This window comes from Oncorhynchus nerka, linkage group LG13, assembly GCF_034236695.1.
Source record: "Oncorhynchus nerka isolate Pitt River linkage group LG13, Oner_Uvic_2.0, whole genome shotgun sequence".
Lineage (NCBI taxonomy): Eukaryota > Metazoa > Chordata > Actinopteri > Salmoniformes > Salmonidae > Oncorhynchus > Oncorhynchus nerka.
The window spans coordinates 34,112,021-34,133,952 of NC_088408.1; the positions used below are offsets into that span (position 1 = coordinate 34,112,021).

The 21,932-nt window shown below is 44.3% G+C and overlaps 1 protein-coding gene across 2 annotated transcripts in view; it reads left to right on the plus strand.

Moving 5' to 3' along the window:
- LOC115139415 (exostosin-1-like) overlaps positions 1–16,497 on the plus strand; it is a 257,301-nt gene extending 240,804 nt beyond the window's left edge. Inside the window, exons 10-12 of one of the 2 annotated variants that reach the window (XM_029676760.2) lie at positions 693–853; positions 6,107–6,278; positions 15,667–16,497. In XM_029676760.2, coding sequence (XP_029532620.1) covers positions 693–853; positions 6,107–6,278; positions 15,667–15,852 — 519 coding nt within the window. In that variant the 3' untranslated portion in view covers positions 15,853–16,497. Of the gene's footprint in view, positions 1–692; positions 854–6,106; positions 6,279–15,666 lie in introns of those variants that run through there. The other variant, XM_029676761.2, reaches the window with a different exon arrangement.
- The last annotated feature ends 5,435 nt before the right edge of the window (positions 16,498–21,932 follow it).

Consider the following 21,932-nt stretch of genomic DNA (forward strand, 5'->3'; position numbering starts at 1 on the left):
GATTTGTGATGTAGACTCTTAGCAACCCATATTCAGAAACCATCTTATGTATTAAATGTGATTAATGTATGTTGCCCTTGGAAAGCCTTTCTGCAAGGATAGCATTTCCCCTCTGTGTATGTCATTAATCTCCGTCCCTATTTCCAATCCATAATTAACTAAGACACATTGTGAATGTGCCAAACCAGTCTGTCACAAAGGATGCGAGGCATAATCAGGGCATTATAAGAGCGTAATTCCAAAAGGCAAAATTATTTGCATGATATCATAAATCCTGCACTGAGGTAATGGCTAACTCGGCGATTAATCAAATGCTACATTAAGAAAGATGTTTCCAACCTTTTTCTCAGGGTTTGTGGTCTCATTTCTTCATAATTGTGCACACATGCATCATGACACAGCTAAGAGGTGTGTGATTATTTTAAGGGACCTTCTGTTTTTTGGGCTCTGTTCTCTCTTGCGTTTTGGAAATGAATTTGGTGCCACTCTGCCAACAGAAGTCAGTAAGTGTATTCTACAATGTGGTGTTCTTCATATTCTCTGGACTTTTGACATTTGTTGTTTCTGAGAAGAAGGAATTCAAATCTACTCTTTTGCTACATTGGACTGTAGTTGACATAGCTGATCTAATGCAGAAGTAAATCTGTCTATTAGCGATTTTGAAAGATGTTGTCTTTTCATTTGAACCCCAGGTTGACTTTGCCTTCATTGTCTGGCACAGTTTCCCAGACCGGATCGTGGGCTACCCAGCACGCAGCCATTACTGGGACGGCAACAAATCAAGATGGGGCTATACCTCCAAGTGGACTAACCAGTACTCCATGGTGCTCACAGGGGCTGCGTTCTATCACAGGTACAGTAACATGGTGCTCACAGGGGCTGCGTTCTATCACAGGTACAGTAACATGGTGCTCACAGGGGCTGCGTTCTATCACAGGTACAGTAACATGGTGCTCACGGGCTGCGTTCTATCACAGGTACAGTAACATGGTGCTCACAGGGGCTGCGTTCTATCACAGGTACAGTAACATGGTGCTCACAGGGGCTGCGTTCTATCACAGGTACAGTAACATGGTGCTCACAGGGGCTGCGATCTATCACAGGTACAGTAACATGGTGCTCACAGGGGCTGCGTTCTATCACAGGTACAGTAACATGGTGCTCACAGGGGCTGCGACCTATCACAGGTACAGTAACATGGTGCTCACAGGGGCTGCGTTCTATCACAGGTACAGTAACATGGTGCTCACAGGGGCTGCGTTATATCACAGGTATGGTAACATGGTGCTCACAGGGGCTGCGTTCTATCACTGGTACAGTAACATGGTGCTCACAGGGGCTGCGTTCTATCACAGGTACAGTAACATGGTGCTCACAGGGGCTGCGTTCTATCACAGGTACAGTAACATGGTGCTCACAGGGGCTGCGTTCTATCACAGGTACACTAACATGGTGCTCACAGGGGCTGCGTTCTATCACAGGTACAGTAACATGGTGCTCACAGGGGCTGCGTTCTATCACAGGTACAGTAACATGGTGCTCACAGGGGCTGCGATCTATCACAGGTACAGTAACATGGTGCTCACAGGGGCTGCGTTCTATCACAGGTACAGTAACATGGTGCTCACAGGGGCTGCGTTCTATCACAGGTACAGTAACATGGTGCTCACAGGGGCTGCGTTCTATCACAGGTACAGTAACATGGTGCTCACAGGGGCTGCGTTCTATCACAGGTACAGTAACATGGTGCTCACAGGGGCTGCGACCTATCACAGGTACAGTAACATGGTGCTCACAGGGGCTGCGTTCTATCACAGGTACAGTAACAGGGGCAGATTAAATTGTTTATTTTCCTCATCAATCTACACACAATACCCCAAAATGACAAAGCAAAAACAGGTTTTTAGATTATTTTGCAAATGTATTACAAATTAAAAACTGAAATATCACATTTACATGTGTTTTCAGACCCAGTACTTTGTTTAAGCACCTTTGGCAGCGATTACAGCCTTGAGTCTTCTTGGGTATGACGCTACAAGCTTGGTAGACCTGTATTTGGGGAGTTTCTCCAATTCTTCTCTGCAGATCCTCTCAAGCTCTGTCAGGTTGGATAGGGAGTGCTGCTGCTATTTTCAGGTCTCTTCAGAGATGTTCGATCAGGTTCAATTCCGGGCTCTGGCTAGGCTACTCAAGGACATTCAGAGAGTTGTCCCGAAGCCACTGCTGTGCTGTCTTGGCTGTGTTCTTAGGGTCGTTGTCCTGTTGGAAGTTGAACCTTTTCCCCAGTCTGAGGTCCTGTGCTCTCTGGAGCAGATTTTCATCAAGGATCTCTCTGGACTTTGCTCCGTTCCTCTTTGCCTCGATCCTGACTAGTCTCCCAGCCGCTGAAAGACATCCTCACAGCATGATGCTGCCACCACCATGCATCACCGTAGACATGGTGCCAGGTTTCCTCCAGATGTGACGCTTCACATTCAAGCCAAAGAGTTCAAACTTGGATTCATCAGACCAGTGCATCTTGTTTCTCATGGTCTGAGAGTCTTTAGATGCCTTTTGGTAAACTCCAAGAGTGCTGTCATGTGCCTTTTACTGAGGAGTGGCTTCCGCCTGGTCACTACCATAAAGGCCTGATTGGTGGAGTGCTGCAGGTTCTCCCATCTCCACAGAGGAAATCTGGAGCTCTGTCAGTGGCCATCGGGTTCTTGGTCACCTCCATGACCAAGGCCCTTCTCCCCCGAATCCTCAGTTTGCCCCGGTGGCCAGCTCTAGGAAGAGTCTTTGTGGTTCCAAACTTCTTCCATTTAAGAATGATAGAGGCCACTGTCTTCTTGGACCTTATATAGACAGGTGTGTGCCTTTCCAAATCATGTCCAATCAAGTTGTAGAAACATCTCAATGATGATCAATGGAAACAGAATGCACCTGAGCTCAGTTTCGAGTCTCATAGCAAAGGGTCTGAATTTTAAAAAACGTGTTTTCGCTTTGTCATTATGGGTTATTGTGTGTAGATTACTGAGGATTTTGTTTTATTTGATCAATTTTCAAATAAAGCTGTAACACAACAAAATGATACTTTCCGAAGGCACTGTGCATTCAGAACCCCTGCCTGCTCTCTGTGAGGGGTGTAGGGGCCATGATAACAGCTCAAGGATGGGAATGCGGTAACACATATCAATTTCTTTGAGCACATACAGGCAGGCAGGCACGCATGGTGGTTATATAAATCCCTAATACATATCGAAACCTGTTAACACTGTATAGCAGAAACTCTCCTGCACTAGTCACTTAGGATGAGCCTGCAGGAAGGGTACCACATGAGGGAGGATGATGTCTTCCCTGTAACGCACAGCGTTGCGATTGCCTGCAATGACAACAAGCTCAGTTCGATGGTGCTGTGACACACCGCCCCAGACCATGATGGACCCTCCACCTCCAAATTGATCCTGCTCCAGAGTACAGGCCTCGGTGTAACGCTCATTCCTTCTACGATGAACGCAAATCCAACCAGACAACTTGTCAGTGAAGAGCACTTTCTGCCTGACTGGTCCAGCAAGGGTGGGTTTGTGCCCATAGACAACGTTGTTGCCAGAGATGTCTGAGGACCTGCCTTTACAACAGGCCTACAAGCCCTCAGTCCAGCCTCTCTCAGACTATTGCGGACAGTCTGAGCACTGATGGAGGGATTGTGCGTTCCTGGTGTAACTCGGGCAGTTGTTGCCATCCTGTACCTGTCCCGCAGGTGTGATGTTTAGATGTACTGATCCTGTGCAGGTGTTGTTACACGTGGTCTACCACTGCGAGGACAATCAGCTGTCCATCCTGTCTCCCTGTAGTGGCGTCTCACAGTACGGAGATTGCAATTTATTGCCCTGGGCACATCTGCAGTCCTCTTGCCTCCTTGCAGCATGCCTAAGGCACGTTCACGCAGATGAGCAGGGACCCTGGACATCTTTCTTTTGGTGTTTTTCAGAGTCAGTAGAAAGGCCTCTAGTGTCCCAAGTTTTCATAACTGTGACCTTAATTGCCTACCGTCTGTAAGCTGTTAGTGTCTTAACGACTGTTCCACAGGTGCATGTTCATTTAATTGTTTATTGTTCATTGAACAAGCATGATCTGATCTGTGAAGTTATTTGGATTTTCACGAATTACCTTTGAAAGACAGGGTCCTGAAAAAGAGACGTTTCTTTTTTTGCTGAGATTATATGTTTTACTCAGGAGTAGTCTACGTCTTACAGTACAGTAAGTGCCATTTAGAAAACTAATCCGAATTCCTCACACCACTGACAGTTTTTGTATATAAGCAGCATAATAGAAAAGGAAATAACGTCTTTGTTTTTTTCCTTTTCTTTTTCCATAAAAGATTTGATTGTAAATGCAATGCCTCAACACAATGAATACAAACTATTAAGCCATGCAGCAAATTGAATTGAGAAGTATTTTCCTCTCATGAGAGATTTGAAGTCATGTCTTATCGGGCAGTTGCAGATACACTACTCTCATGGAACATGTCATTGTTGTAATCTATTGTGTGGTTTCAAAATGCCTCTATTATTCAGCTCTCAAGGGTCTGTCTACTGAGGCTTTGTGATAATAGTCAAGTGGCAAGTGTTTCTACCATATTGTCATCAGTAGCAAGTGTAAAAACAATCCTATCAGATCAGCCTAATTAACAAATCGGTGTCATTAATTAGATACCTATACTGATAAAAAAATATCAACGCAAAATGCAACAATTTTAAAGATTTGACTGAGTTACAGTTCATAAAAGTAAATCAGTCAGACAATCCCGTGGGTCGTGGTCTATGGTTGTGAAGCCGGTTGGACATACTGCCAAATTTTCTAAAACGACGTTGGAGACGTTCATTTCTCTGGCCATAGCTCTGGGGGACATTCCTGCAGTCAGCATGCCAATTGCACACTCCCTCAAAACGTGAGACATCTGTGGCATTGTGTTGTTTACAAAACTGTACATTTTAGGTTGGCCATTTATTGTCCCCAGCACAAGGTGTACCTGTGTAATGATCATCCTGTTTAATCAGCTTCTTAATATGCCACACCTGTCAGGTGGATGGATTATCTTGGCAAAGGAGAAATGCCCACTAACAGGGATGTAAACACATTTGTGCACAAAAGTTGAGAGAAATACGTTTTTTGTGAGTATGAAACATTTCTGGGATCTTTTCTTTCGGCTCATGAAACATGGGACCAACATGTTTACATGTTGCATTTATATTTTTGCTCAGTATACATTTCCCATCCAAAGATATCAACATGAACAAAGATATCAGGCAGAGTGTGATATTCAGATCTGGAAAATGACAACGTTGACAAGATAACTGACAGCACATAGATCAATAGCTTTGCAGAGAGAAAGCCACAGAGTTTGTCTCAAAGGAAAGTCCTTGTGCTCATCTTTACTGCACGGATGAGACAGACATATGGTGCTGACGGCAGACCTTGGCTGTGACACCTCACCTTCACGAGGCTGAAAGTGATAGCTGGGCTGATGCTGTAGAGGCCAGGAGCCCAGCGGAGCTACCAAAGAGGAGGAGGAGGAGAGATAAGGCACGAGTCAGACTGCCTCTGGATCTAAATAGAGTGGCCCACCCCGACTGACTGACGCCCATCCCTCAGCACAGACGTACAGGAAATGATGCGCCTGCCTTTGTCAGCCATACAGCCAGGGCCCTCAACATAATAAACAGACGGGAAATGAGACATGGTACAATCAGGGCTGCCAGAAAGAGAGGGGCGAAGTGTCTCACTCTGAGAAATTAAAACATCCGTCTCTGGGTGTCGTCAGGCGGGTGGATGAGGCCGCAAGGGAGGGTGGCTCTTCTCTGGGCTGGCTCCGCTCATTCTGCCGGATGACTCCACCAGACAGATTACCATCCATATTCTGTGACTCTCAGTGAATAGAAAACAACAAGGGACATTATCCAGAGAAATGGTGAACCTTCGGGAAATGGCACTGAGAATGGAATTAAGGAGATTTGATTTCCTGTGTAGTCACTGCTGTTTCCATTTGCAATATTGCACTATGCAGTATATCAATGTGGTGTCCTTTTATGAATGTATCCATCCCTCTTTCTCTCTGTGTTTCTAGGTATTATCACTACTTGTACACTCACTACTTGCCATCCAGCCTTCTCACCATGGTGGACCAGATGGCTAACTGTGAGGATATCCTGATGAACTTCCTGGTGTCTGCTGTCACTAAGCTCCCACCAATCAAAGTCACCCAGAAGAAGCAGTACAAGGAGACAATGATGCAGCAGGTACAGTAGATCTTCCTGGTAACAGTGTGTGTTTGCATGCGTTTGTGCGTACGTGTGTGTGCCTGAGCGCATGCGCGTTTGACCTGACAATCCTAGCTTGTTGAAGATGCCATCCGCCAAAACCCTGTGTTTACCCGGCATAAATCACTAACCAACGGCCAATTTCAATAGACATCAGGTATCTAGTGCTTGGGTCAGGGCAAATTTCAAGCTTTGGCGGCGGTGCCGTTTGAGATTAGGGGGTAAGATTTGCGGTATCGTACCATGAGCATGGACTATTTCTATTACATCAGATTGGAAGACTGTCATTCATATTCCATTTATCCAGCTCAATGTAACATCGATAGCTTTAGGCTACGACATGATGCTCGAATTTGCCCTATACACATGAGGTAGCCACAGCCAAGCCTACAATTGAAAGTTTAAGGCGTGGGTACACACCGGTCATGAAATTTGAGTAATCAAGGTGTCAGGCACTGACACATTTAATACCACCTTGCACGCTCTTGATTGCATGAAGTTGAGCTGGGGTGTAATTATTAGTCCAAAAAGTTGTTTTGCAACTAAAACAAGAGTTTCTATTGGACAAATTCAGATAGGTCCCTCCCCATTTTGTTCCATTTGCTTCCGTTTAAGAAGTATTTCGCAACAAAACCAGGCGCAATGAATATAGCCATGATCACCCGCACACACAGTTCATTTTCATAGCAGCCACCTGCAGTAATCATCACTTTGCGAGTTTCATAATTCCTTTTCCCATCTTTTTATTTATTTATTTTTTATTTAACCCTAACCCTTTATTTAACCAGGTAGGCCAGTTGAGAACAAGTTCTCATTTACAATTGTGACCTGGCCAAGATAAAGCAAAGCAGTTCAATACATACAACAACAAAGTTACACATGGAGTAAAACAAACCGACAGTTAATAATACAGTAGAAGGGTCTATATACAATGTGAGCAAATGAGGTGAGATAAGGGAGGTAAAGGCAAAACAAAAAAGGCCATGGTGGCGAAGTAAATACAATATACAGTGGGGCAAAAAAGTATTTAGTCAGCCACCAATTGTGCAAGTTCTCCCACTTAAAAAGATGAGAGAGGCCTGTAATTTTCCTTATAGGTACACTTCAACTATGACAGACAAAATGAGGGAAAGAAATCCAGAAAATCACATTGTAGGATTTTTAATTTGTTTATTTGCAAATTATGGCGGAAAATAAGTATTTGGTCACCTACAAACAAGCAAGATTTCTGGCTCTCACAGACCTGTAACTTGGGGCTTCTTTAAGAGGCTCCTCTGTCCTGCACTCGTTACCTGTATTAATGGCACCTGTTTGAACTTGTTATCAGTATAAAAGACACCTGTCCACAACCTCAAACAGTCACACTCCAAACTCCACTGTAGCCAAGACCAAAGAGCTGTCAAAGGACACCAGAAACAAAATTGTAGACCTGCACCAGGCTGGGAAGACTGGATCTGCAATAGGTAAGCAGCTTGGTTTGAAGAAATCAACTGTGGGAGCAATTATTAGGAAACGGAAGACATACAAGACCACTGATAATCTCCCTCGATCTGGGGCTCCACGCAAGATCTCACCCCGTGGGGTCAAAATGATCACAAGAACAGTGAGCAAAAATCCCAGAACCACACGGGGGGACCTAGTGAATGACCTGCAGAGAGCTGGGACCAAAGTAACAAAGCCTACCATCAGTAACACACTACGCCGCCAGGGACTCAAATCCTGCAGTGCCAGGCGTGTCCCCCTGCTTAAGCCAGTACATGTCCAGGCCCGTCTGAAGTTTGCTAGAGAGCATTTGGATGATCCAGAAGAAGATTGGGAGAATGTCATATGGTCAGATGAAACCAAAATATAACTTTTTGGTCAAATTCAACTCGTAGTGTTTGGAGGACAAAGAATGCTGAGTTGCATCCAAAGAACAGCATACCTACTGTGAAGCATGGGGGTAGAAACATCATGCTTTGGGGCTGTTTTTCTGCAAAGGGACCAGGACGACTGATCCGTGTAAAGGAAAGAATGAATGGGGCCATGTATCGTGAGATTTTGAGTGAAAACCTCCTTCCATCAGCAAGGTCATTGAAGATGAAACGTGGCTGGGTCTTTCAGCATGACAATGATCCCAAACACACCGCCCGGGCAACGAAGGAGTGGCTTCGTAAGAAGTATTTCAAGGTCCTGGAGTGGCCTAGCCAGTCTCCAGATCTCAACCCCATAGAAAATCTTTGGAGGGAGTTGAAAGTCTGTGTTGCCCAGCAACAGCCCCAAAACATCACTGCTCTAGAGGAGATCTGCATGGAGGAATGGGCCAAAATACCAGCAACAGTGTATGAAAACCCTGTGAAGACTTACAGAAAACGTTTGACCTCTGTCATTGCCAACAAAGGGTATATAACAAAGTATTGAGATACACTTTTGTTATTGACCAAATACTTATTTTCCACCATAATTTGCAAATATAATCATTAAAAATCCTACAATGTGATTTTCTGGATTTTTTTTTCTCATTTTGTCTGTCATAGTTGAAGTGTACCTATGATGAAAATGACAGGCCTCTCATCTTTGTAAGTGGGAGAACTTGCACAATTGGTGGCTGACTAAATACTTTTTTGACCCACTGTAGCAAGTAAAACACTGGAATGCTTCATTTGCAGTGGAAGAATGTGCAAAGTAGAGATAGAAATAATGGGGTGCAAAGGAGCAAAATAAATAAATACAGTAGGGGAAGAGGTAATTGTTTGGGCTAAATTATAGATGGGCTATGTACAGGTGTTGTAATCTGTGAGCTGTTCTGACAGCTGGTGCTAAAAGCTACTGAGAGACATAAGTGTTTCCAGTTTCAGAGATTTTTTTAGTTCGTTCCAGTCATTGGCAGCAGAGAATTGGAAGGAGAGGCGGCCAAAGTAAGAATTGGTGTTGGGGGTGACCAGAGAGATATACCTGCTGGAGCGCGTGCTACAGGTGGGTGCTGCTATGGTGACCAGCGAGCTGAGATAAGGGGGGAGTTGAGTTAGCAGGGTCTTGTAGATGACCTGGAGCCAATGAGTTTGGCGACGAGTATGAAGCCAACAAGAGTGTACAGCCAATGAGGGCGTACAGGTCGCAGTAGTGGGTAGTATATGGGGCTTTGGTGACAAAACGGATGGCACTATGATAGACTGCATCCAATTTATTGAGTAGGGTATTGGAGGCTATTTTGTAAATTACATCGCCGAAGTCGAGGATCGGTAGGATGGTCAGTTTTATGAGGGTATGTTTGGCATCATGAGTGAAGGATGCTTTGTTGCTAAATAGGAAGCCAATTCTAGATTTAACTTTGGATTGGAGATGTTTGATGTGAGTCTGGAAGGAGAGTTTACAGTCTAACCAGACACCTAGGTATTTGTAGTTGTCCACATATTCTAAGTCAGAACCGTCCAGAGTAGTGATGTTGGACGAGCGGGCAGGTGCAGCAGCGATCGGTTGAGGAGCATGTATTTAGTTGGACTTGTATTGGAGTTGTATGGCATTGAAGCTCGTCTGGAGGGTTGTTAACACAGTGTCCAAAGAAGGGACAGAAGTATACAGAATGGTGTTGTCTGCGTAGAGGTCGATCAGAGACTCACCAGCAGCAAGAGCGACATCATTGATGTATACAGAGAAGAGAGTCGGTCCAAGAATTGAACCCTGTGGCACCCCCATAGTGACTGCCAGAGGCCCGGACAACAGGCCCTCCGATTTGACACACTGAACTCTATTAGAGAAGTAGTTGGTGAACCAGGCGAGGCAATCATTTGAGAAACCAAGGCTATCGAGTCTGCCGATGAGGATGTGGTGATTGACAGAGTCGAAAACCTTGGCCAGGACAATGAATATGGCTGCACAGTATTGTTTCTTATCGATATCAGTTAAGATATCGTTTACGACCTTGAGCGTGGCTGAGGTGCACCCATGACCAGCTCTGAAACCAGATTGCATAGCAGAGAAGGAATGGTGGGATTCGAAATGGTCGGTAATCTGTTTGTTGACTTGGCTTTCGAAGACCTTAGAAAGGCAGGGTAGGTGCAATCTCAACCACACTGCACACTGCCCTAACCCACCTGGACAAGAGGAATACCTATGTGAGAATGCTGTTCATCGACTACAGCTCGGCATTCAACACCATAGTACCCTCCAAGCTCGTCATCAAGCTCGAGACCCTGGGTCTCGACCCCGCCCTGTGCAACTGGGTACTGGACTTCCTGACGGGCCGCCCCCAGGTGGTGAGGGTAGGCAACAACATCTCCTCCCCGCTGATCCTCAACACGGGGGCCCCACAAGGGTGCGTTCTGAGCCCTCTCCTGTACTCCCTGTTCACCCACGACTGCGTGGCCACGCATGCCTCCAACTCAATCATCAAGTTTGCGGACGACACAACAGTGGTAGGCTTGATTACCAACAACGACGAGACGGCCTACAGGGAGGAGGTGAGGGCCCTCGGAGTGTGGTGTCAGGAAAATAACCTCACACTCAACGTCAACAAAACTAAGGAGATGATTGTGGACTTCAGGAAACAGCAGAGGGAACACCCCCTATCCACATCGATGGAACAGTAGTGGAGAGGGTAGCAAGTTTTAAGTTCCTCGGCATACACATCACAGACAAACTGAATTGGTCCACTCACACTGACAGCGTCGTGAAGAAGGCGCAGCAGCGCCTCTTCAACCTCAGGAGGCTGAAGAAATTCGGCTTGTCACCAAAAGCACTCACAAACTTCTACAGATGCACAATCGAGAGCATCCTGGCGGGCTGTATCACCGCCTGGTACGGCAACTGCTCCGCCCTCAACCGTAAGGCTCTCCAGAGGGTAGTGAGGTCTGCACAACGCATCACCGGGGCAAACTACCTGCCCTCCAGGACACCTACACCACCCGATGTTACAGGAAGGCCATAAAGATCATCAAGGACATCAACCACCCGAACCACTGCCTGTTCACCCCGCTATCATCCAGAAGGCGAGGTCAGTACAGGTGCATCAAAGCTGGGACCGAGAGACTGAAAAACAGCTTCTATCTCAAGGCCATCAGACTGTTAAACAGCCACCACTAACATTGAGTGGCTGCTGCCAACACACTGTCATTGACACTGACCCAACTCCAGCCACTTTAATAATGGGAATTGATGGGAAATGATGTAAATATATCACTAGCCACTTTAAACAATGCTACCTTATATAATGTTACTTACCCTACATTATTCATCTCATATGCATACGTATATACTGTACTCTACATCATCGACTGCATCCTTATGTAATACATGTATCACTAGCCACTTTAACTATGCCACTTTGTCTACATACTCATCTCATATGTATATACTGTACTCAATACCATCTACTGTATGCTGCTCTGTACCATCACTCATTCATATATCCTTATGTACATATTCCTTATCCCCTTACACTGTGTATAAGACAGTAGTTTTGGAATTGTTAGTTAGATTACTTGTTGGTTATCACTGCATTGTCGGAACTAGAAGCACAAGCATTTCGCTACACTCGCATTAACATCTGCTAACCATGTGTATGTGACAAATAACATTTGATTTGATTTGATTTAGGATAGATATAGGTCTGTAGCAGTTTGGGTCAAGAGTGTCCCCCCATTTGAAGAGGGGGATGACCGCAGCTGCTTTCCAATCTTTGGGAATCTCAGATGACACGAAAGAGAGGTTGAACAGGCTAGTAATAGGGGTTGCAACAGTTTCGGCAGATCATTTTAGAAAGAAAGGGTCCAGATTGCCTAGCCCAGCTGATTTGTAGGGGTCCAGGTTTTGTAGCTCTTTCAGAACATCAGCTGACTGGAATTGGGAGAAGGAGAAATGGGGAAGTCTTGGGCGAGTTGCTGTGGGGGTTGCAGTGCTGTTGATCGGGGTAGTGGTAGCCAGGTGGAAAGCATGGCCAGCCGTAGAAAAATGCTTATTGAAATTCTCAATTATAGTGGATTTACCGGTGGTGACAGTTTCCTATCAGTGCAGTGGGCAGCTGGGAGGAGGTGTTCTTATTCTCCATGGACTTTACAGTGTCCCAGAACTTTTTGAGTTTGTGTTGCAGGAAGCAAATTTCTGCTTGAAAAAGCTAGCCTTGGCTTTTCTAACTGCCTGTGTATATTGGTTTCTAGCTTCCCCGAAAAGTTGCATATCACGGGGGCTGTTCGATGCTAATGCAGAACGCCATAGGTTGTTTTTGTGTTGGTTAAGGGCAGTCAGGTCTGGAGAGAACCAAGGGCTATATGTGTTCCTGGTTCTAAATTTCTTGAATGGGGCATGCTTATTTAAGATGGTGAGGATGGCTTTTTTTTTTTAATAACCAGGCATCCTCTCCTGACGGGATGAGACCAATATCGTTCCAGGATACCCCGGCCAAGTCAATTAGAAAGGCCTGCTCACTGAAGTTTCAGGGAGCGTTTGACAGTGATGAGTGGAGGTCTTTTGACCGCTGACCCATTACGGATGCAGGCAATGAGGCAGTAATCGCTGAGATCTTGGTTGAAAACAGCAGAGGTGTATTTTGAGGGCAAGTTGGTGAGGATGATATCTATGAGGGTGCCCGTGTTTACGGCTTTGGGGTGGTACCTGGTAGGTTCATTGATAATTTGTGTGAGATTAAGGGCATCAAGCTTAGATTGTAGTAGGGCTGGGGTATTAAGCATGTTCCAGTTTAGGTCGCCTAGCGGCACGAGCTCTGAAGATAGATGGGGGGCAATCAGTTCACATATGGTGTCCAGAGCACAGCTGGGGCAGAGGGTGGTCTATAGCAGGCGGCAACGGTGAGAGACTTGTTTTTAGAGAGGTGGATTTTTAAATGTAGAAGTTCAAATTGTTTGGCTACAGACCTGAATAGTAGGACAGAACTCTGCAGGCTATCTTTGCAATAGATTGCAACACCGCCCCATTTGGCCGTTCTATCTTGTCTGAAAATTTGTAGTTAGGGATGGAGATTTCAGAGTTTTTGGTGGTCTTCCTAAGCCAGGATTCAGACACGGCTAGAACATGCGGGTTGGCAGAGTGTGCTAAAGCAGTGAATAAAACAAACTTAGGGAGGAGGCTTCTAATGTTAACATGCACGAAACCAAGGCTATTACGGTTACAGAAGTCCTCAAAAGAGAGTGCCTGGGGAATAGGAGTGGAGCTAAGCACTGCAGGGCCTGAATTCACCTCTACATCACCAGAGGAACAGAGGAGGAGTAGGATAAGGGTACGGCTAAAAGCTATGAGAATTGGTCGTCTAGGACGTCCGGAACAGAGAGTAAAAGGAGGTTTCTGGGGGCGATAAAATAGCTTCAAGGTATAATGTACAGACAAAGGTATGGTAGGATGTGAGTACAGTGGAGATAAACCTAGGTATTGAGTGATGATGAGAGAGATATTGTCTCTAGAAACATAATTGAAACATAAGATAAGCATAACATAAGTGATGTCATCGCATGTGTGGGTGGTGGAACTGAAAGGTTGGATAATGTATAATGAGCAGAGCTAGAGGCTCTACAGTGTAATAAGCCAATAAACACTAACCAGAATAGCAATGGACAAGGCATATTAACATTAAGGAGAGCCATGCTTAGTCGAGTGATCATAAGGGTCCAGTGAGTAGTGAGTGTTTTGGAGTTGAGTTTTTGGAAAATAAAATATATTAAAGATACGTGAAGAAAGATGTAAATATATATACACGGGATACGACAAGACGAGGACAAAGGACGTCTGACTGCTATGCCATCTTGGTATTGAGGAATCTTGGTATCTACACGCTTTCCTCCTCTCACCTTTTCCACCTTAGACTTCAGTGCACAACTCAACAACTGTCTGTGACCAGGCGAAAAAACCTCTCCATCCAAACATTCATACCATAACCGCTAACCGATACATAGCCTACGTCGTTGTCACCATATTAACGGTCTAGTCAATCAACTAGAACTAACGCGTTAATAAAATCACAATCCAAATCAAGTGTACATTCATGCAGTACAGTGTACAGCAAGCAGTTTAGCAGTTACTCTGGAGAAAAAAAACAAAAGCTTACCTTGACTTAAAAGATTTGCGCTGTTGGATAACCTTAGCCAGTTAGCTAACATAAATGGCATTCCTCGTTTGAGTCAGGTTGTTGAGTAGAACAAATTAGTTGCATTAGCTAAGTGAAAGGTAAACTAAGAAGAATGATCCTTTGATTGGATGGACATCTTGTCAGTTCATAAAGCTCTGATAGGTTGGAGAACGTCCTCTGGGAGTCTTCATTATTACTACGTTTCTCCTAGGTTTTGTATTGTCAGTGTACCTAGATGACTGAAAATAGCTGTCCTGTGGCTACACCATGGTGCTACCCTAGAGGATGCTGTTGAGGTTACTGTTGACCTGCATTGCAAAACCATGTGTTTTAATCAGCTATTTGGTGAAATGTATATTTTTTGTATGGTTTTATCTAAATATGTTTAGTTATTTCACTACTTCTATTTTTATGAAATTTACTGAGTAGGATGGTTCTCCCATTCCTCCTCTGAGGAGCCTCCACTGATCTCAATGTGCCTGCTAGTCTGAAATGAGCCTGAAATTGCAGCCAGATGAGCAGCCAGACACAGAGCCTGTGATGCGTGCTGTGAGGTGGGATATGAGAGAGGAGCGACTGCAGTATTACAGACCGGTTCACTCAGGAGCCTCCAGAGAGACATGGAGGCGGACAGAGGAGGCTGCAGCGCACCAACAGTCTCCCTGTGTGATTCCCCTTCTGGTTGGTGTGCACGGGCTGAGCCGGGGCCGGCCCACGTCAGGCCTGATTGATGGCCCAGCTCGGGGCAGCCCTATGACTCGCCTCGTTATCGGCTCTGTGATTAATGTCTTAATTGTGTAGGCAGCAGCGTACCAGTGGTGGATTTTCTCCTATCTCTCTCAACACATAGCATCTTCAGACCCTTTCCAGGCATATTCTTCCACTGCAGTCAACGGTGCTGAAACATTTGTTTCCCTGCTTCAGGATCACACAGGAAAGTTAATCGGAAACAAGGGATGTTTGCTGGAGACTTATGGAGATTTTGGCCGGCACTTTATCAGTTGATTGGGAGTTAAAAGGCAACAAAATATAACCTTTCTTACATGTAGTTTTATTTGTGTGTATGTATACAGTAAATATGAGCTGTTGTCCTAATACCCTGGGTTCCACTCCATTCAGCAACCTTTTTATGTATTTCCAGGCCGTCTTTGGAGGGAAAACAGTTTACGTCAGACGACACAGCTCTAATGTACCATCCTCCACACAGTACATGTGTCTGCTTTTAAACTGATGCAGAGTCAGTTCGTACCGTGACCTGTGTGGGGTTGATGTGCTGAACTGACGTATCTCCTCTGTCTGTGTGTCTGTCCACAGGGTTCTAAGACGTCCCGGTGGGCCGACCCAGACCACTTTGCCCAGAGACAGACGTGTATGAACTCGTTCAGCAGCTGGTTTGGGTTCATGCCCCTGCTGCATTCCCAGATGAGACTGGACCCTGTGCTGTTCAAGGACCAGGTCTCCATCCTGAGGAAGAAGTACAGGGACATCGAGAGGCTGTGAACCCAACACACACTCATACACACAGAAGAAACTTGAGTGGTGTGGGTTTGGGCCAAATCTCCTTCCCAGCTGCAAGTGAAAAGAACTGCCTTTTTTGACCAGCCTGTTCAGTCAGTCAGACTGTCCGAACAATAAGTGAAATCTCTACAGAGTAATTTATGATGAAATATGCAACACCGGGACCGTTATCCAGAGGTAATGATCTTGGCTATTGAAGATGATTCATCTTCAATGTCAGTGAGTTGGACTGTGTCGATGTTGTCGTCATTGTTGTCAAAAAATAATAATATTGTGACTTTTCACACGCTTCAACACCAGACAGATTGTCGTTGTCAATTCCTTCTCTGACAGAGGAACCAGGAAGTGAGGTCACAAAAGCCTGCAATGTGCACTCCTGTTTGGTTTCAGATATTTCTGTGGCAGTGTGATCTTAAACAAAAATGAACACAGTGCATTGTGTTTGTCCTCCATGACATCTATAAAGTTTTTCTCTAACATTGTATATGTTGCTTTCCATTATTCATTTCTGGGGCTTATTGGGCTTTCAATTTGGAATTGTTCGATTTTTGGGGGGGGGGTTGCTTCGTTCTCCTATGCGCTTTAAATTGCCAAAAAAGCAAATCTGATAAAAGATGCTGAAAAGTACACAGCCTATTGTATTTATTCTCTCTGTTTCAGCGATGATGGCTGTATACAACCTGTTTAGAAGGAATTACTACCATGTTCTTCTGCCTTGGTGAAATGTTAAATATGCAAAAGTTGAACAAACAACTCTTCCCATCAAAGACCACCTCAGGACACCATCCTGATTCTCTACATCTGTTTGCTGTTGTCCTCCAGATTGTCAGTCTAAATGCTGGAGACATGCCACTCACTGTGACCCTGCCTAGCTATAAACAGGGTGTGGGTTTCTGCATCTGCTGGTGGATTTACGAGGTAGACATTGGATACTAGGTAGATAGTGCTTAGCCACGGGGGTAGGCGTGGTGATGCTACTGACAGGCATCTTTGAATTCTGTTCGAGGTTTGAAGCATCTTTCATCATGTCCCTCCAGAGAACCAACCCAACCTACCCCCAACCTCCACCACCACCACCCACAGCTCAGCTGGGTCTGAGAGGAGGAGGAGACTGGCCTCTGCATGGTACTCCCTGTACACCCCTCGTCTCACTCTCACATCCAATAATATTTACATGTTTACTTCATTATCGTTGTACTACAATACCTCTGAGCATCAAAGTCTCAATGCCTGCTGGAAGTTTAAAATAAGGTTGTTAATGTATGCGTCGTCGATGCTATTCACTCTTGCCTGTGTACAGCGAAGTATACATTGCCAACGTTATTTAAGTTCAATAATAGGCATTGATATTTTGCCCGTACCCGTTGTATCTGTGGCTCAGAGGTATTATAGTAAAAAAAAACAGTAATGAAGTTAACTTGATTATGAATAACACTGATATGAGCTTACCTTTGCAACCAGGGATTTCTTTCTGAAGGTAATGGGTTTTACACTTTGGTCTAGACACCATGCTCTGCTCAGCACATAAATAACCAATGATTTAATGAGGGGCCTAATGGCAGGCAGGCAAGAGTGTGTTTGTTTCAGTTTGGCCAAGGGGATATCTCTCTTGCCTCCTCACGATGATGCATGATAATGTCGACGCTCCCCCAGAACTTATTCAATACCGCTTCTGAGGGACCTGTCTCCTACGAGGGCCTCTCTCAAGTGGGACCCCGACAAGGCTATTTTACACCATGTCGAGTCCATTCTGAATATGAATGAACAGATTTAGAATAGATGTATTGATCTCTATCACCCCCATAAGGGAGAGTAAGAACATTTGAGAGTATTTTTGGAAAGTGTCTTCTCTCTCCGTCTGCTCTGTTCAGAGGTAACGCAGGAGAGATGAAGAACGAGAGGAGAGGAGAGAAGAGGTGGTGGTGGTGTAGGAAGGATACTGATACATACTACCAGTCATTCTGTCTGTAGTGCCTGGGGGAATAGGAATGAGGACACAGAATGAGACTGCCATTGATCCACATTGATCCAAATGGAGAGCCAGCCTTTATTTGTTTTTAGAGGAAGAGCAGGGCAAAAGTCTGTGTTCATTAATCTATTTCTGTGTCTATGAAAATGTCAATGTTCTGTCGTCGAGGGGCTATTCTGATGGTATTGGTTATAATGGCCTGAATTAGCTCTGACACATTTAGCACGTTCAACTATCATGCAGCTTGCTTTTTATTAGATTCCGTTTTCTCATTCATTACTGTGCCAGTCGAGATGGTTTCGTATATGTCACGACATACAAGAACAGCATTTACAATTCCACACTCTTATTTGATGTCTCTGAAATGAACTTGTCCGCCCTGCAAAGCAGTTGACTCACAATGAATACAAATGTGACTGCATACTTCTAATTTAGGTGTTCGTGCAGGCTTGGTGTCATACACGCTCAGTGCTGTACATTCATATTCTACTGCCTTTATATTAAAATAGTAATAAGGTTTGCATATATTCTTGTTTTAGCACTTTCTGCCAGTCGAACACCATGTGGGTCGTTCCACCAATTCGGTGCCTTTTGAGAAGTGTAACTTGGTCAATTATTTTTAGGTTTCACTTAATTGTTGCATTCTGTCATACAGAGCACATGTTCAACTTAATTTTAAAAAACACGTTTTCCCCATCTCAAGAGGCTGAATTTAAAAAACAAGTTAAGTGCCTATTAAGTTTAAAATATAGTAACGGTGTTGACTGTACCAGGGTTGAGTTATTTTTTTAATCAGCCACAAGTCCCTTGTGACGGAGGAATGGAAGCATTGTTGTGTACAACTGGGCGTGGCAATTGTTTAAAAGAGAATCATTTCACCGTGTTAAAATGAGAGCTCAGTTCACGTAACAGGGTTGACCTTAGAATGAGGGACAGATGTAAATGAATCGCATGAAATACATAATTATCTTCAGGAATGACTGTCAAAGCAGCAAAATTACTAGGCCTTTACAATGATGGTAAAACGTGAAGAAATGTTGGCATTACAAGGTAGTTCATTTTCCTAGAAGTAGCGTGACATTTCCTGTCAGGTGTCTGCTATCTTCAGAGGGCTAGCTACCCTTCACTGGTCTCCCCAAAGTTGATATATAGCTGTTATCTCCAGCTTGGCTGGGTGTGAGGTCAGGGAGCTTCAAATACCACCAGGCTTGGAGCCGAGGAGTTGTCAGGAAAGGAGAAAAAAAGCCAATGACTGTAGACATCAAGCCATCCCATCTCAGGGCGATGTGGCAGCAAAGCCCTCTGTGACATATCTGCTCAGCGCATGCCACACCGAAGCACCCAGACATAAAAAAATAAAGACCCAATTCTCCGCACATCAAATGAGAGGACAAGCAGCTGACATTCCCCCGCCTCATAACGGGCCGTCTAAGCCCGAGATGTGTTTCGGCACATAGGTGTGCATGCAGTGACGTCTCCTTTATGGGCCCTGAAAAACCCTCTCCAGAGTCCCATTACCGTCGCAGATGGGATTTCATCAAGGTCTGTGCCTGGAGACTCATTGTGTGAACCAAAAGCTTTTCTCTCTGTGATGGTCCAAGCTCATGTTGAGGATGGCTCAGCCGTGGACCATTTCTCCAGAGAGTGTTGCATCATCATGGCCGTTGTTATATGTCTGTGCGTGTTTCCCTGGGGCTCAGCCACAGAGTAAAGTAAACTAATTGAATTGGTGTAAATGGAAAATAACTGGAAGTGCTCTGTCTTTCTCTCTCGGTCTCTATTTCTCTTTTTCTCTCCCTCTCTTTTTTTCTCTGTTCATATCTCTCTCATTTCACTTTTTCTCTCTCTGTTTCACACTCTGTCTCTCTCTCTCTCACACACACACGTACATCCATAGACAGTCCAGGGGGTGAGAGAGGAAAGGCTGTGGCATCGTTGTGGTGTAAGGTATGTGAGTCTGTGTTCCTGCAGCACTGGCGTCAGACAGAGACACGGGTCACAGTTATGACTCTGGACACCTATTACAGCTACACCGGGGAGAGGAGAGAATGCTAATGATCAATCCATCCATCTGTCTATACATATTTCTATCTACAGTGAGCTCCAAAAGTATTGTTTTGTATCTGTACTCAAGCACTTTGGATTTGAATTATACAATGATTATGGGGTTAAAGTGCAGACTGATAGCTTTGTTTTTAGGGTATTTTCCTCCATATCTGGTAAACCGTTTAGAAAACACAGCACTTTTTGTACGTAGTCCCTACATTTTATGGGACCAAACGTATTGGGACAAATTGACTTACGTTTATTAAAGTAGCCAAACGTTTCGTATTTGGTCCCATATTCCTAGCATGATATGACTATATCAAGCTTGTAACTCTACAAACTTGTTGGATGCATTTGTTTTTTGTTTTTGTTTCTAAACACTTCTACATTAATGTGGACTCTACCATGATTGGACGCTACCTCTCACCATTACAATAACAGATTAGCATGTCTTAGAGGAATATCAATCAATCAAATGTATTTATTAGAGTGCGCACTTTAACCTCATAGTCATTGTATCATTTCAAATCCAAAGCGCTGGAGTACAGAGCCAAAACAACAAATTGGTCTCTGTAACAATACTTTTGGAGCTCACTGCATCTTTATGTCAATATGGTTAGCTGGCGGCCTGCTTGTCTAGCTGCACCAAACTGTTCATCTTTACTTGCATGCAGTGCTGTAAAGTACTTAAATAGTACTTTGAAGGATTTTTACTTAAGTAATTTTTGGGGGTATCTGTACTTTACTTCACTATTTATATTTTTGAAAACTTACTTCACTACATTCCTAAAGAAAATGTCCTTCTTACCCAAAACATTTTCACTGACACCCAAAAGTACTGATTTACATTTTGAATGACAAGCAGGACAGGAACATTGTCTAATTCACACACTTTTCAAGAGACCATCCCTGGTCATCCTACTGCCTCTGATCTGGCGGACTCACTAAACACATGCTTCGTAAATTATGTCTGACTGTTGTAGTGTGCCCATGGCTTATCCGTAAATAAAAGAAATCATTTTTACTTTTACTTTTGATACTTAAATATATTTAAAACCAAATACTTTTAGACTTTAACTAAAGTAGTATTTTAATGGGTGACTTCAGTCATTTTCTATTAAGGTATCTTTACTTTTACCCAAGTATGAAAATAGGCTACTTTTTCCATCACTGCCTGCAAGTTGATTATAATTTCAAAAAGTGTAAATATTCATCCTTTTTAAAATGGTCCTCTGGTTGTGAACCAACACTGCAAATAACTGCATAAATAATAGTTAGAAAAACTGCTGAGATTCATGGAACTTGAATTATAATTCCATTTTGATAAAACTGTTTGTTTTCTGAAACGTCAACAGTTTCCATGGCGTCAAATTGATCATTTTCTTTCCCTCACTGGAGACTGAGAGGGGCTCACCAAATTGCTGTGGTGACAGGGGGGGAAGGACCATGGAAATCCACACAGCCCAAATTGAGTTATGATTGCAAGTAGAGCACAAATACTTCTTCTTCCTCCCCAGATATTAGTTATGGTAAGTTTAGAGCTGATTCTGTAGCGGGGGGAGATACGATATGGCTCCACTGCTGTAATTGTGTTATAAAAAGCCATTATACCTCTATTTCTTCTTATTGGAGTCCCACAATATTGCTCATCATGGCCTGTCTCTTTACATTTGTCAGATTGGGACTGCAGGGATGGCTGTTCTGTAATGGACATCAGGGATGGAGAGGCCACCAGCCTAATTCTACTCTCTGGTATAGCCCTGTTGTAGGCTGCAGCAGACCGGCTCCGTCCGTAGCCCAGAGAAACACCATCATCCACCGAAGCCAAGACGGACACTCCTCACATTGATTGTGACTGAGACTGAAAATAATTCTTACTTTAAGCACTTTTTCCTCATCAGTGGGTGGGTGGACAGCATCATCACTTTGAGGATTTGATAGCGCCATGTCTCTGTGAGAGAACCGTAGGCACAATCACTTTACCAGGAGGGTATTATGACTGAGAGAGAGAGTGCTGATGTGGTGATAGTCCAGGCTTTGACAGGCG